The sequence below is a fragment of the Bacillus rossius genome, chromosome 1, assembly GCF_032445375.1.
Source record: "Bacillus rossius redtenbacheri isolate Brsri chromosome 1, Brsri_v3, whole genome shotgun sequence".
In the NCBI taxonomy this organism is placed as follows: Eukaryota; Metazoa; Arthropoda; class Insecta; order Phasmatodea; family Bacillidae; genus Bacillus; species Bacillus rossius.
Genome location: NC_086330.1, coordinates 360,896,288 through 360,910,727, shown reverse-complemented (window position 1 = coordinate 360,910,727; position 14,440 = coordinate 360,896,288). Strand labels below are relative to the sequence as shown.

General features: G+C 40.7%; 1 protein-coding gene across 1 annotated transcript in view; it reads right to left on the bottom strand.

Moving 5' to 3' along the window:
* Nucleotides 1–645: 645 nt before the first annotated feature.
* LOC134528501 (uncharacterized) overlaps nucleotides 646–14,440 on the bottom strand; it is a 46,458-nt gene continuing 32,663 nt past the window's right edge. Inside the window, exons 5-7 of the mRNA XM_063362171.1 lie at nucleotides 12,642–12,848; nucleotides 5,402–5,668; nucleotides 646–909 (exon numbers count right to left, since the gene is read on the bottom strand). Coding sequence (XP_063218241.1) covers nucleotides 646–909; nucleotides 5,402–5,668; nucleotides 12,642–12,848 — 738 coding nt within the window. The remainder of the gene's footprint in view (nucleotides 910–5,401; nucleotides 5,669–12,641; nucleotides 12,849–14,440) is intronic.

Sequence of the window (14,440 nt, the reverse complement as noted above, 5' to 3'; positions counted from 1 at the left end):
CAAATTTGTAAAAAAAAAATAGTGGAAGGAATCTGCCATCGACCGTAGTGAGGAGACTCTGGAAACCTCAGTCAGGATGGAGGGGGTGGATGCTGACTGCACGAACCAGGGGTGCTGTCATAACTTAGAAACACACAACTTAGAAAAACATAACTTAGAATTTTCTAAGTTATGACTTTCTATGTTACGACGTTTGTAAGTTGTGTGGTTCTGCGTTGCGTGTTTCTAAGTTATGAAAGTTCTAAGTTGTGTGTTTCTAAGTTGTGACTTTCTACATTATGACGTTTCTAAATTGTGTGTTTCTGTGTTGTGTGTTTCTAAGTTATGTGTTTCTACATTATGACAGTTCTAATTTGTGTGTTTCTAAGTTGTGGTAGTTCTAAGTTGTGACTTTCTACGTTACGACATTTCTAAGTTGTGTGGTTCTGCGTTGCATGTTTCTAAGTTATGGCAGTTCTAAGTTGTGTGTTTCTAAGTATAACAGTTCTAAGTTGTGTGTTTCTACATTACAGCATTTCTAAGTTGTGTTTTTCTGCGTTGCGTGTTTCTAAGTTGCGTGTTTCTAAGTTATGATCTTAAGTTGTGTTTTTCTAAGTTATGTGGATTTTTCTAAGTTATGACAGTTCTAAGTTGTGACTTTCTAAGTTATGTGCGGTTCCCCACGAACCACTGGAGCGCGCCGGCACGCACGAAGGCGGCCGCCACGCGGTGGTCCACGACGGTGAGCTGCAGCAGCGCCGCCGCCGCCGCGTGGGCCAGCGGCACGCTCGGGTGGCGCAGGTGCCGCACGATGGCCGCCACCGCCGCCCCCGACTCCAGCAGCCAGTCCCTCGCGCGCCCCTCCAACGCGAACGCAGAGAGGCACTCCATTGCTGCCACCGCCAGCCCCGCGCAGGGCGCCTCTCCTTCCTGCGCAGGCCGGAATACATTGGTACAGGGCCGGATTTAGGGGAGGGCAACCGGGGCGAAAGCCCCCGGGGCCTCCACAAACGGAGGGCCCCCATTAATCCTCTTTGATATTCTTTTTCCGCTGTTTTACCTTTACCTACAGTAGGTACTTTGTACATGCATGATTGTATTATTGTTAAATGTTAACAGAAATATTCATTAACACTAAAATTTAATTTCATATATTTCTTGTCTCCAATTATATTTATGTATGTTTTTTTAAATACTAAGAGAATGTACTTGATTTCACAATAAATTATTTCTTGAAAAAAAAATTTTCATTTTATTTGGAAAATAATTTGGGTGCCAGGGGGCCTCCGCTCCTCTGTTGCCCCGAGGCCTCCAGACCTCTTAATCCGGCCCTGCATTAGTATGTGGTCACCACGTGCCTCAGAAGTAAAATTTCTCGCTTCAATATCCCACATGATGCTGAAACTAAGACAATAAACTACAAGGTTCCTTACAAAAATGGCCTAAGAAAAACCTTTAAAGAGAATTACAGTTGTCCGATTATCTACTTTATTTGTTGTTCCACTTCCCTCTCTCCTCCAATGATCGCCCCTCTTCCGAAAGTTGCACTTTCCGTTATTTTCTGATGAGTCATCACCTTGATTTAGCCTGCTAGCTGTAGAGAAGTGTCACTCCAGAAAGAAAGTTCCAGTTGGACAAGTGATGGATAAAAAATTTAAGTTAATGCACATACGCTAGACAGCAGCACAGGCCGAACATGAAAAGTTAATGAATGACACATTGATGGATGCAATTAGTCTCCAGTGTAGTGGCCTGATGCACATACAAGTCATTATTCCGCTTTCCCCTCACACATGCATTCCATTGCTTCTTCGTCATAGTGTAATTTTATGCAACACTCTGGGATGATAAGAAACTACAAGCATCGCAAAAACCTTTTTAATGGGGTGGTTGTCTACTTGTACCCCAAGAGTCCATTTTAATACTAATGATAATGACAACTTTTAAGCTAGTCTCACTCACCAATTTATTTCATTTTCTGGTTATTACCATTATTTAAGGGTTAGTTCTGTAAATATATCACAATAACTCACTTGATTTTTGTGTTTCATCAATAATAATTACGCCACCTGATATTTACTAAGTGTTATCTAATAGCTAGGGACAAGATTATATGGTGAATTGAGATAAAACCAAAATAACAACGAAAAGCAGATAAATACACCATATAACACCGAAATGAAATCAAAATCATGAAACTAATCAGCATTTTCGATCAAAACTTAACCCTTAGCATGCCATTTGTACCACAATTTAATAAAAAAATATTGGAAAAAGTTTACTCTCTCGAATCTTGCAGCTGTTAATAGTTACTCATTTTTACATTACAACCTTAAAACATTTTTCAAACACAGAAATATTTAAGAGATTTATTTTATTTGTTCTGAAAAGTTAGGCATGTTTATTACAAATCATTATATTGAAAAAGTGCATCATCTATCAGTCACAAAAAAAAAAGGTTCAGAGAAATAATTAGTATCATGAAAAATTTAAGTATCAAATTTTTTCAGTTATGTGGTATCTTTTTTAATATAAATTTCTTAAAATATGAAAACAATAACACAGGAGTCTCCTGTTTTAAGAACAAAATTGGCCTGAAAATACAACCTTAAAATCTTGTCTCTTCTACAAGCAGTAAATAGTAACGCAATTGCTCATAATGATGATTTCTTAGTGTGTCAATTTACTGGTCAGAAATAACGTCAAGTGAATATCTGCGACAAAATTTGCACCAAACAATAAGAGTGAAAGAGTTGTAGTAACAAGAGGAAAGTCCATCTGATGGAAGACAAGTTCACCAGTGACCAAAGTTGTGGATGCATTTCTGGTAGTAAACCATCAAAAAATCAATTGGACAAGCACCACACAATTATGAGCACCATAAAACAGGGCAAATAGGATCAAAAGTGGGTAGCATTGTATTTTGAAACATAATATATAGTATAAAATAATTAGGTATGCATAGTTTTAATAGCCATAATTTTATTTTAAATGTGTATAACTCTGTATGATTCTTTTCTGCTAAATTATGTTTCAAAATATAATGCTAACCACTTTTGATCCTATTCACCCTGTTTTACGGAACATGCTTGTAGCATCCTTCTCCGTATTACAATTTTTTTTTTATTTTGGCTGTGATAACATTTAATTATTACATATTTATTTGGGAGTGTAAGCTGCATAGTTATTTATCATGCACTCTTTTTTCTATTAATATAAAACAACATTAATGGTATGCCTTTGTTCAGAGCTTACTACCTACTAGTCCACAATAGTATTATTTGGTTGTCTATAAATTTTCCTAAGCACGCAACTATAATTTATTTATTTATCAATTTTTTACTGTGAATTTTGAGTGCCAGCCAGGGTCAGGTGACTTAACTGGCTGGCACGTTACATAGGCACAAACTACTATCACATTACAGCTGTCAAACTCCTACATGCACAGACATACAGGATGAAAATAAAATTAAAAAAACTTTTAAGTAAGTTATAAAAAAAATTTGTTAGTAAATATTATACAAAATTTGTATTAACTATTATGATTAAGTTTCATGTCAGATCCTTAACCAAGAGATTTTACTATCACAATAAAATTAAAAAGGTTATTAATTTGTTAAAATGTTTGGACAACCTATAAACTATGTCATTAAATTTGTTTGTAGAACAGAGTAAAAGTGAATTTCTGAAGGAAAAAAATAACAATGAAAAAATGAAGTGTTAATTCCTGTTTAGGTAAATATTTCAACACAATATACTTTTTCTCCTTTCCACTTATAGACAAATTATGCATCTTATGATATCCATTCATAAAAAATGGTTGTACAAACATTTGTAAAAATGACAGTTTCTTTAATACATATCACAAAAAATACTTGTGATGCAGTAGTTATAAAACTACTTTTATATTAGTCAGAGATTATATTATGCTGTTCTTACCTGACATTAGTTAAAAATGATTTTTGCCAAGACAGTTGACTAATTTTCTTACCTCCAAGTAAGAAAGAAGTGTTTCAAGCATGCGAGGAGTGGCAATCACACTGCGAATATCTTCCTGCATTGCGAGGTTGGTCAGGCAATGTATCAGAATCGTGGACAGTTCCACCGGTATTTTTTTGCCAAGCAGATTGACAATAACTTCCTGCAAGAAAAATGGATATTCAGTATATGTTTCTCTTCAAGCTGGTTAACTATTTACAAAGTTAATGAAAGGACACACACACGAATATAGCCTATACATTCATACACACACAAACATACATTTATCCACATATAAATTAATTATTGCACACTTGAGTACTTATATGATTACAGACTTTTAGACTTTGATGATTTTTAATTGAGTTGATTAATTATGTACTTTATGTGGTAAAATGTCAAGATGTGACGGCGCGAACACTTGTTAATTGAGTTCTTGTAAAAGCAAGAAAGTACCTATATATTCAAATACCTTTAATTACTGGTCTCAGGAATGCTCTTGTGGGATGACAGCCATATTTTATACTAAATTATGGGTAATGTTTCACAAACTAAAAATTAAATTTTATTTCATAAAAAGTTATAAAAGCAAAAATTTACAGAATATTTAAGAATTGAAATTTTTTTTTCCCGCTTATGTAAGCTAGTTAATTGTTGTGATTTAAGGAAAGAGAAAATCAGTTAAATCTCATAAAAAAAAAAAATTTGGTTTTGCACTTTATTAGAATATATCTGCTTGGAAAATTTTTGCTGTTAAAAATTAACATGAGCTAAAACTCTGGTGGTAAATAAATTTATTTAACTAATTATAAAGTTATAAATATGTAATAAAACATGTATATATAGACATTAAGTATTAACATTTTTTTTTAAAAATAATTTTAAGCAGGGGCGCAACAACAGGGGGGGGGGGAGGCAATGGTATTTTGCCCCCCCTCCCCCCCTCTGAAACCTTGAAACGGGGGCAAAGAAAGTGCTGTGTAATCAAAGTTTTAGATAATAAAACTGCTTAAGTAGCACCATTTTCCACCTTGAAATACAAATGTTCCCGGGGGAGGACCCCCGGACCCCCCACTTCAATAGGGGGGTGGGGGGATCGATGATTCTTTATAAAAATGTATATTGCCCCCCCCCCCCATAGGCGTGCGTAGGACTTCAGTAGTGGTGGTGCCAGATTACACAAAACAGCCCTATCATTTCACTGACCCCGAGCCTAAAACGGGGGGTCCGGGGGGAAAAAAAATTTGGATTTGAAAGCGCAAAATGGTGCTATTTAAGGTGTGTATTATTTCTGCTTGTAAAAAAACAAAAACAAAATTTAACGTTAGCCCTAATGGTGGTGCCAAGGCACCCGTGGCACCTACCGTGCGCACGCCTATGAGCCCCTGATTGGATCCAGGCGCGCTCATGTGGCCGGGAGAAGGGGCCAGCACAGGTAGGCTACCTGCGTGCCGTCCCGGAGGAGGGCGAGCGCGAAGCGGCGGTCCAGGCGCGCCAGCTCGCACAGCGCCTGCGCGGCCAGGGTGCGCTCCGCCCAGCCGCGCGACTCGCCCCGCAGCAGCTGTGCCAGGTCCGGCGCGGGGTCGAGGGCCGCCAGCGCGGCGAGCGCGGCCGGGAGGCGGGCCAGCAGGGCGAGCCCCGGGCAGGCCGCCGCCGCGCCGCCGCGCACCAGCCGGGCCAGCAGCTCGTGCGCTCCCAGCCCGTACAGCGCCTGCGCACAGCGTGTCGTGTCACTTCCCCACCTGGACCTGAACTTTTTCTGCTGCACAACAGTTGAAACGAGACAAAAACACGACAAAACGAAAAGACAAACAAATACAATGTACCAAAACTATTTAAATATAAATAAAAAAATTAATAAAAAAATTTAAAAAAATTAAAAAAATTAAAAAAAATGCATAAAGTTCTGACTTGTACAAGAACTCTATCTTTGCTCAACAATGATAAGTTTACAAGCTAGCAGAAACTGTTTATGCATTTTTTTTAATTTTTTTTAATTTTTTTTATTAATTTTTTTTTATATTTAAATATTTTTTTCCTGTAATTTTATGATATCAAAGAAAACATGTTGTGGTTTTCTCCGAGTACTTCTGATTATTCTGGTCAATATTATGATGGTTTTCTCCGTGTGCTCCTGATTATTCTTGCCAATATTATGATGGTTTTCTCCGTGTGCTCCTGATTATTCTTGTCAATATTTTGATGGTTTTTCCCGTGTTCTTGCAATCAATCCTGTGGTTTCTTCAAGTGTTTCTGACTATTCTGAGAAACCGCTCTCCGCATGGATTTTTTTTTTGTCTAATGAGACATGTCATTTTATTTGGAGTTACATTTAATTCGATAATTTCTGCTACTAAATCAAAACTTGCAATATTTTCATCAGGTGGAATTAAAAAATATCATTACTCAGTCAAATTAATATTACGCCTTGAGACATCTGTGGAGCACCAACATACTTCCTTTTCCTAAGAGTCTAGCGAAGCCATCCTTCTTTTGCGATCGTTAGTGAGCATCCCGCATCCCGCATAAAAATACTAAATATGATTTACCTGCAAGCAACATGTGGCGACATCTGTTGTTGAAAAGCAGAACTACATGCATAAAGTACTTTTGCATGAGATATATTAATTCTCGCTGATGAAATATGAAAAAATTTCTATTTAAGTATTGGATCTAATTTAAAACACTCAATTGGTATCTGGCATTAGTCTCAGTAACTAATATGGATTCCGATTCGGGATCTGACGCTGTATCGAAAGAACATAGGTGTAAGTTTTGCAGTAAAGAGTTTATCTTGAGAAAGAATAAAAGACAACACGAGAAGAATGACTGTGTTAAAAATCCACTGCGCAATATGATAAGTTGTGTTCGATGTAGCAAGTCGTTTACGCGGAGAGAGAGCCTAAAAAGACATGGCAGAACTTGTAGCGCCAAGCCTGCGTACAAGCTAGAGGACAACGATGAATCTACTAGCCTAAGGAAGAGTGATCTGCATTACGACAATAATTTTCTTGGCTCTTCCGATCTCGACAAAGAACTTAAATTGAAGGAGGTTGATGATTTACGGAAGAATGAAGACAATGGAAGAATCCTTAACGTGAAAAGTGAGAATATATTCCAGCCGAATTCAAGTAGATCTTTCCTACTTTGTAAAAATGATGGACTCCTAAAAAGGAAGCATGAAGACGATGAAGACACTTCAACATCATCAACATCGAATTATTACGGTAAATTGGGTGAAGACGATTCCTTCTACGGTGATTGTTACAGTGACTCTGAGGCTGTTGACAAAGACATAGACTATGATGAAGCACCTAAAGCTGCCAAGATCGAAGAATGTGGCGGTGTCCTGAGACCGAAACGATGGAAACGACGTGATATATTAAATAAATCTGATCAAGCTTGTGATGATCACCGTCTCAAACATGAAAGTTACCCTGAGGTTGGTGGTAAAACGGAAGACACCAGAGATCATAATATTTATTATAAAGGTGCAAGGAAGATGGTGGTAGAAGAGAATGATTACACATCATGGAAAGATCCAAACATATTGGTTGACCGGCTAAGACTTCTACATGGTTCGCTTTGTGCAGGAAACTATTCGTGCATCAAAGAAATATCCTTCATACTCAAGGAACTGAGGAATGCTGGCTACATACAATAATGGCTTGTTTTACTTGCATTTGTATAATGTAAAGCAATAAAATAAATAATTTAAATTATAAGAATTTAATGTTTTTATTTCGTGTATTCTTATTTCTAACTTGTTTTTCCTTTTTGCCTTTTTTTTTTGTTGATGGAGCTTCCAAATGTGCTGCCTTTTCGATGGTGGTGCTTCCAAATGTGCTGCCTTTTCGTTGTCGGTGCTTCCAAATGTGCTGCCTTTTCGTTGTCGGTGCTTCCAAATGTGCTGCCTTTTCGTTGCCGGTGCTTCCAAATGTGCTGCCTTTTCGTAGTCGGTGCTTCCAAATGTGCTGCCTTTTCGATGGTGGTGCTTCCAAATGTGCTGCCTTTTCGTTGTCGGTGCTTCCAAATGTGCTGCCTTTTCGTTGTCGGTGCTGCCAAATGTGCTGCCTTTTCGTAGTCGGTGCTTCCAAATGTGCTGCCTTTTCGTAGTCGGTGCTTCCAAATGTGCTGCCTTTTCGATGGTGGTGCTTCCAAATGTGCTGCCTTTTCGTTGTCGGTGCTGTCAAATGTGCTGCCTTTTTGTAGTCGGTGCTTCCAAATGTGCTGCCTTTTCGTTGTCGGTGCTGCCAAATGTGCTGCCTTTTCGTAGTCGGTGCTTCCAAATGTGCTGCCTTTTCGTATTCGGTGCTTCCAAATGTGCTGCCTTTTCGTTGTCGGTGCTGTCAAATGTTCTGCCTTTTCGTAGTCGGTGCTTCCAAATGTGCTGCCTTTTCGATGACGGTGCTTCCAAATGTGCTGTTTTTTCGTAGTCGGTGCTTCCTATTGTGCTGCCTTTTCGTTGTCGGTGCTGTCAAATGTGCTGCCTTTTCGTAGTTGGTGCTTCCAAATGTGCTGCCTTTTCGATGACGGTGCTTCCAAATGTGCTTCCTTTTTTTGTTGATGGTGCTTCCTATTGTTTTTTCCTTTTTTGAAGGTGCTTCCAAATGTGCTTCCTTTTTTTGTTGATGGTGCTTCTATTTTTTTAATGTTGTTTTGACTCTAGTATTTTAGTAAATTGTTCTTGTTTTGACTAGCGTATTATTCAAACCGGTTAATGTATATAAACGAGTCCTAGACAGCAGGACGCTCAGTTTGTTACTGCCTTCGACGGTGTACGGATCACCTAGTTTGTTTATTCTGGTGCATAAGTCGTGTAATTGCCTGTTCTTGAGACTTCGATGGCATCTTTGCCGACTTTAACGTCGTACTCGATGGAGGATGTACCATCGACTACGGGAACCGTGACGTCGGCGTCGACGATGTTGGAGCAGATCCCGTTGGCAACGCCTCTGACAACACTGGAGGAGACTTCGATATGTGCTGTTCCACCATCAGCTGACGTTTCATCAGCATTGAATACTTCAATTAATGAAGAGCGTACTTTGCATCAGTGCAAATACTGTGGTGCATCATTTACTATCACCTCAAATGCTCGCAGACATGAAAGAAGCGGTTGTTCTAATAATGTTCAAAGAATACAATTTCAGTGCAATAAGTGCAATAAACTAATTTCACGTCTCGATAGCTTACATCGTCATTATAAAAAATGCTCCGAGAAGTATAATGAACATGGTTATTGATTTGACTCATGTGTTGTACCGGCTAATGAGACTATATAAGTACTATGAACTTCAGTCCGTCTCTGGCTGTGGTGATGAACGGATCGGATAGACATTTAAAGTCATGTAAAAGGCTTAGTCCGTACAATAAGAAGACTGTTTGAATCGAGGAATCCAAAAGGCTTTGGTAGTTTGTCAGTGTTTTTTTTTGTACTTGTAGTAGTGTATTGAATTTATGTAATAAATTTTTTTAAAAAGAACTTGCGGTGTTTTTATTTTCTCAAACCTAACACTTTTTTTAGTATTTTTTTAAATTGAAGTTGTTTTGTATCGGCCAGGGATCGAACCAAGGACCTTAGTCGATCCAATCAATCTTTATATGGATTACTAATTTATTTAATGAATTTTGGATTTTTTCCCGCTTTTCTAGCTACATTATTACATGATTTCAAGATGGCGGCCGAATTTCAAGATGGCGGGGGGCACCTCCATAATAAATGATTACTGCACTGTAGCGGGTTAGAATAAAATTATCCAGATGGAAATGTACTCTATAATACAAGTACACACACAATATGGCGTACTCCAGCAGGTGGTAGCTCCTGGTAGCATGTACTGAACATAAAATGTCGGATCCATGATGGTCGACAAGGACAAAGTCAAATTTCAAGGACAAAGTCAAATTTTAAGGTCAAGGTCAAATTTCAAGGTCAAAGTCAAATTTCAGGGCCAAGGTCAAATTTCAAGGTCAAGGTCAAATTTCAAGGTCAAGGTCAAACTTCAAGGACAAGGTCAAATTTCAAGGTCATGGTCAAAGGCCAAGGTCAATGTTCAATGTCAAGGTCAATGTTCAGTGTCAACAGTTGAAGACAAAAGTATGGTGAGCAGATAAATATACTGCATGTTATCGGCACACTCTAGCAGACGAAAACAAGATGGTTGTCTCCAGTGGATGAATACAAGATGGCGGACATGATGTCATACCAGTTGATGATATATACCTTGGTACTGGTGGTGGTAGATCAGTCTAGGTAGCTTTCATGGAGGAAGGATCGACTGTTTACTCTCCGGGAATATAACCAAGGATGTACATCGATATAATCAAACAGAATACAAATACGTTAATTTTTTGATGAATTTTGGAATTTTTTTCATTAAAATCGGATAATAAATAAAGATTTTCAAGATGGCGGACATGACGTCATACTACCTGATGGTATATATGCTTTGAAAAAAAGTGGTGGGAGTCAGTCTGCCTGCATCCACCATTGAGGAAGGAGCCTGTCACCATTTTTAATTTTTTTGCACTCACCGGGTTCGAACCGAGGACGGTAATCGATATAATCAATCAGAATTCGAATAAGTTAATTTTTTGATGAATTTTGGAATTTTTTCCATTAAAATCGGATAATAATTAAAGATTTTCAAGATGGCGTCCAAATTTAAAGATGGCGACCATAACGATAATTGCAACGGTGACGTCTTTATTCAAAATGACATATTCCATGATGACGTCAGAGGCTTATCAGAGGCTGTAGACATGGATGCTTAAGCCTCTATATGGACATTTCTAGCCGCTGGGATTTTTAAGGACTAAAAACGGCAAATTTTCCCTCGAAACGGGAATTTTTCCCTCGAAAAGAGAAATTTTTAATTTGTGGAATTTTTTGAGATTTTTTGGCGGAATTTTTTTCCACAGAAATGTAAATTTTGAGGAATTTTGGGTAATTTTTGCCCAATTTTGGCGAATTTTGAGGGTCAAAGGTCAAGGTCAAACTTGTCCCGTTACGCTATGTCCCGTTACGCTCCTCAAAGATGGCCACCGTGACGTCACAATCCAAGATGGCGGATCGGACACACAGCTCCGGACCCAGGACCCAGTGCCAGTTCCGTCATTTACATACTACTCTTATATTATTGCATATTATTGAATGGCCCAAAGATTTCTCCTTGCCCCGTTCTGTCGGACTACGAAAAATGTCCAACCTTCTGTTTTGAGCTGGATTCGCCACTGATCCGAATTTTTTTTTTTTGTTAACTCCTTGAGCTCCATTATCACTAGCGGTTACGGTCAAGTCATGGTCATGAATTATGACTTGCAGTTCACTCCTGTGGTCAGATTCCAAACAGTTCACACCAAGCGTTCCGCTCATGTGCGTACTCCATCGTCATCTACCAGCAAAGAAAACTTACTTGAGCCCCTACGGCCTGGATAACCCACTGAGACTTGACCTGTGACCGCTAGTGTGAATGCTTTAAGGCTCCGCCCAGCAGCCATGATGGACTTCATATTTTTTTTTGTCAATTCCTGATACGTGCAAAGAAAAATCCCGGAAGATGGGGACTTTTTACATGTTGCCTGGTATCGGAAACACATACACTTTCCTCAAATGATTGTATAGTGTAACTTTACACGGGACTCGGGACACAAGTCCTAAATCGTTCATCTTCTTAGGCCGTTGTGTGACCTCGAAAGTGCCCATTTCTGATGTGTAACATCTCAGCTCTCGGAATACGGCATTTGGTGGGAGTAATTTCGTGAATGTAACGGAAGTGTGTAACCACGGTGCTGCCATTTGTGGCGGATGGCACAAACCAAAATTTCACAAAGCCGAAGGGAATTCTTTATAGTACTATTATGTTTAATGATTTTTTTTAACAAAATGGGCAGTATTTTTAGTAAAATTTCTTGTCGAAAATTAGGAACAGAATTTCGATAGTGAATTCTAGCGGCGGGTGCAGAAACAACGTGTGATTCGCGTCAAGAGATGCAAGTTGAAAACACGATTTTGAGTTCATATTTCCGACACTCAGCGTTATTTTAAAAGGATTCTAACGTCAAACTTGGTGTCCGAGGCTCGGTATTACAAAGTGTACTTGCGAGCAGGAGCGTAGCCAAGGGGGGGAGGGGGGGGGTTAGGGGTTCCAAACACCCCTCCCCCTTCTTAGCACAAAATCTTTAATTAATTTCTTATTCATCACTCAAAACAAATTTCAATATTAAAATTAATTAATAAACAATTTTTTTACCAATTACAATATTTAAAATTTAAAAACATAAAACTGCTAAAATAGCACTATTTTACACCTTGAAATCAAAAAATTTTCCCCGAAGGGAGGACCCCCGGACCCTCCCGCTTTAATACGGGGGGGGGGGGGGGATGGGCATGCTTCTTAACACACACCCCCCCCCCCCCTTATACACAAATCCTGGCTACGCCACTGCTCGCGAGACGGGAACGCGCCGGGGGTCGGGTGGTGACTCAGATCAGTTGCTTAAATGAAGCAACCCCTTCCAGCAGACTTTCGCCTGACTGACAAGGGGGGAGATAACATCATCGCCCGTGAGGGCCGCGGGGGCCCGAATGCCGCAACTCTTGGCATCGAACCCCTGCGACCCTTTATAGGAGTAACCAGGTCGCCTTCTGCCACCCCTGACCTCCTGTTTCTGGAGCTGACCTGCCTCCCGGGCTCCAGAGCGGCGACCCGCGCCACGACGGCCAGAGCACCGTCAAGCAGGGACGACGTCGCGGCGCTCTTGTCCGCCAGGTCGAGCAGCCGCCGCAGCGCGCCGGAGCGGTGCACGAGCTCGGCCGTGTCCGGGTCCTGCGCGGCGTGCACCAGCAGCTGCGTCACGTCCTGGTGCAGGTCCTCCCACTCCGGCTTCTGGCGAGGGAACAACCACCACCACCACCGTCCTCCATGGGGTCGCGCCGTCTGCTGATGCGGCGTCACAAGCGTGCATGCGATGTCGTGCGAAGGTAGCTTTCGATACAACCAACATGTTTAATTAGATAAGTAGAGACCGGAAAAAAAAATTTCGCGAGTTCAATGACCTGTAGGCAGGGCCGGCGCGTCCATACAGGCGAACTAGGCGACCGCCCAGGGCGCCAAGTAGCTGGGGGCGGCGCAGCACGACGCATGACAGCTGATGTAATATGTTTAACGATTATTGAAACTAGATGAAAATGGATTTTTGTAACAGTTTGGAATGTTTATATTGATATAAGTAATTATTTAAAGTCCACGGTGACCTGTTTATGATTTGTAATAAGTAAAAAAAAAAACAAGCCTGATACATTTGATTGTTGACAAAATATTAGGCTTACATGATGTATTTTGAGGCAAGGACAATTTTTTTGGGGTGTCCGGCCGGGGGGTTGGGGAGGGGGGTGGGTAGTCATTAAGGTTTTTCGCCTAGGGCGCCAATTTACCTTGCACCGGCCCTGCCTGTAGGATATACTCCATGATCCTCTACGCACGCGGGAAAATTACATCTGCTCATTGGCTGATGACTCGTGTCGCCTGTTAAACTGGGACGCTAGTGATTTGATTCTTATTTCGTTAAAGGTTTTTTCACTGGCCGAGTATCAATTCAGATAAACTGTGGCCCCAATCACTGATGCAGCAAAAAAGGCAAACGTTTTTTGGATTCTGGACTATCACGAAATGAATCCGCGAATTTTTCAGGTCTCTATAGATAAGCCAATAACTAAATTTGAAAGATTTAAATCCTAAGAAGAAAGACATATGCTATCGTGGAAATTTCTGTAGACATTTTTAAGACTTACAATCTGTAGTACTTTAATTTGATGAATCAGTCATATATATATATATATATATATATATATATATATATATATTGTTGCGAACGCAGGACTGCGACACGCGCCAGGTTAGGAGCTGGCTGGCAGCCCTGCACGGTAACTGGAGTCACGTGCCGTACACTGATGTAAGGCATGCCACGCGTGCCTGGCCAGATTACAAGGGTCGTCGGCTAACCCCCTTTCCCCCTATGCTCCCCCGCGCTTCGTCTTGCCTCGGCGCTGTTACCTATCGCTGAGTGACCTTGGGAATTCCGCGGGCCGCCGCGCGCGGAGTAGCGAGAATGAACGCCGACCTTCTGGACTGTTCGGGCGTCGGGTCGGCCCAGGATGACGTGACTCGTCACAGCGGCTCTCGATGGTTCGAAAAGGGCGCCTCAAGTACTTAAGCAGCGACGCCGGCCTCCTCGGGAGTTCCGAGGGAAGGAAAGTGCGACATTGGCAAAGAGGGTGAGAGTAGCGCGACGCGGAGTTGGACTGGATCGCGATATTGCGGCGACTGAGTGACTCGACACTGTGTGTGGACAGGCGTGTGGTAAGGGGCGAACCATTGTTGAGCGTAGCTCCATTGAGGAGTGTGAACTGTGGAACTTGACATTGAATGACTTAAGAATAAACATTTTTAAGTGCCAGTGATTTGTGATCAGACATTTT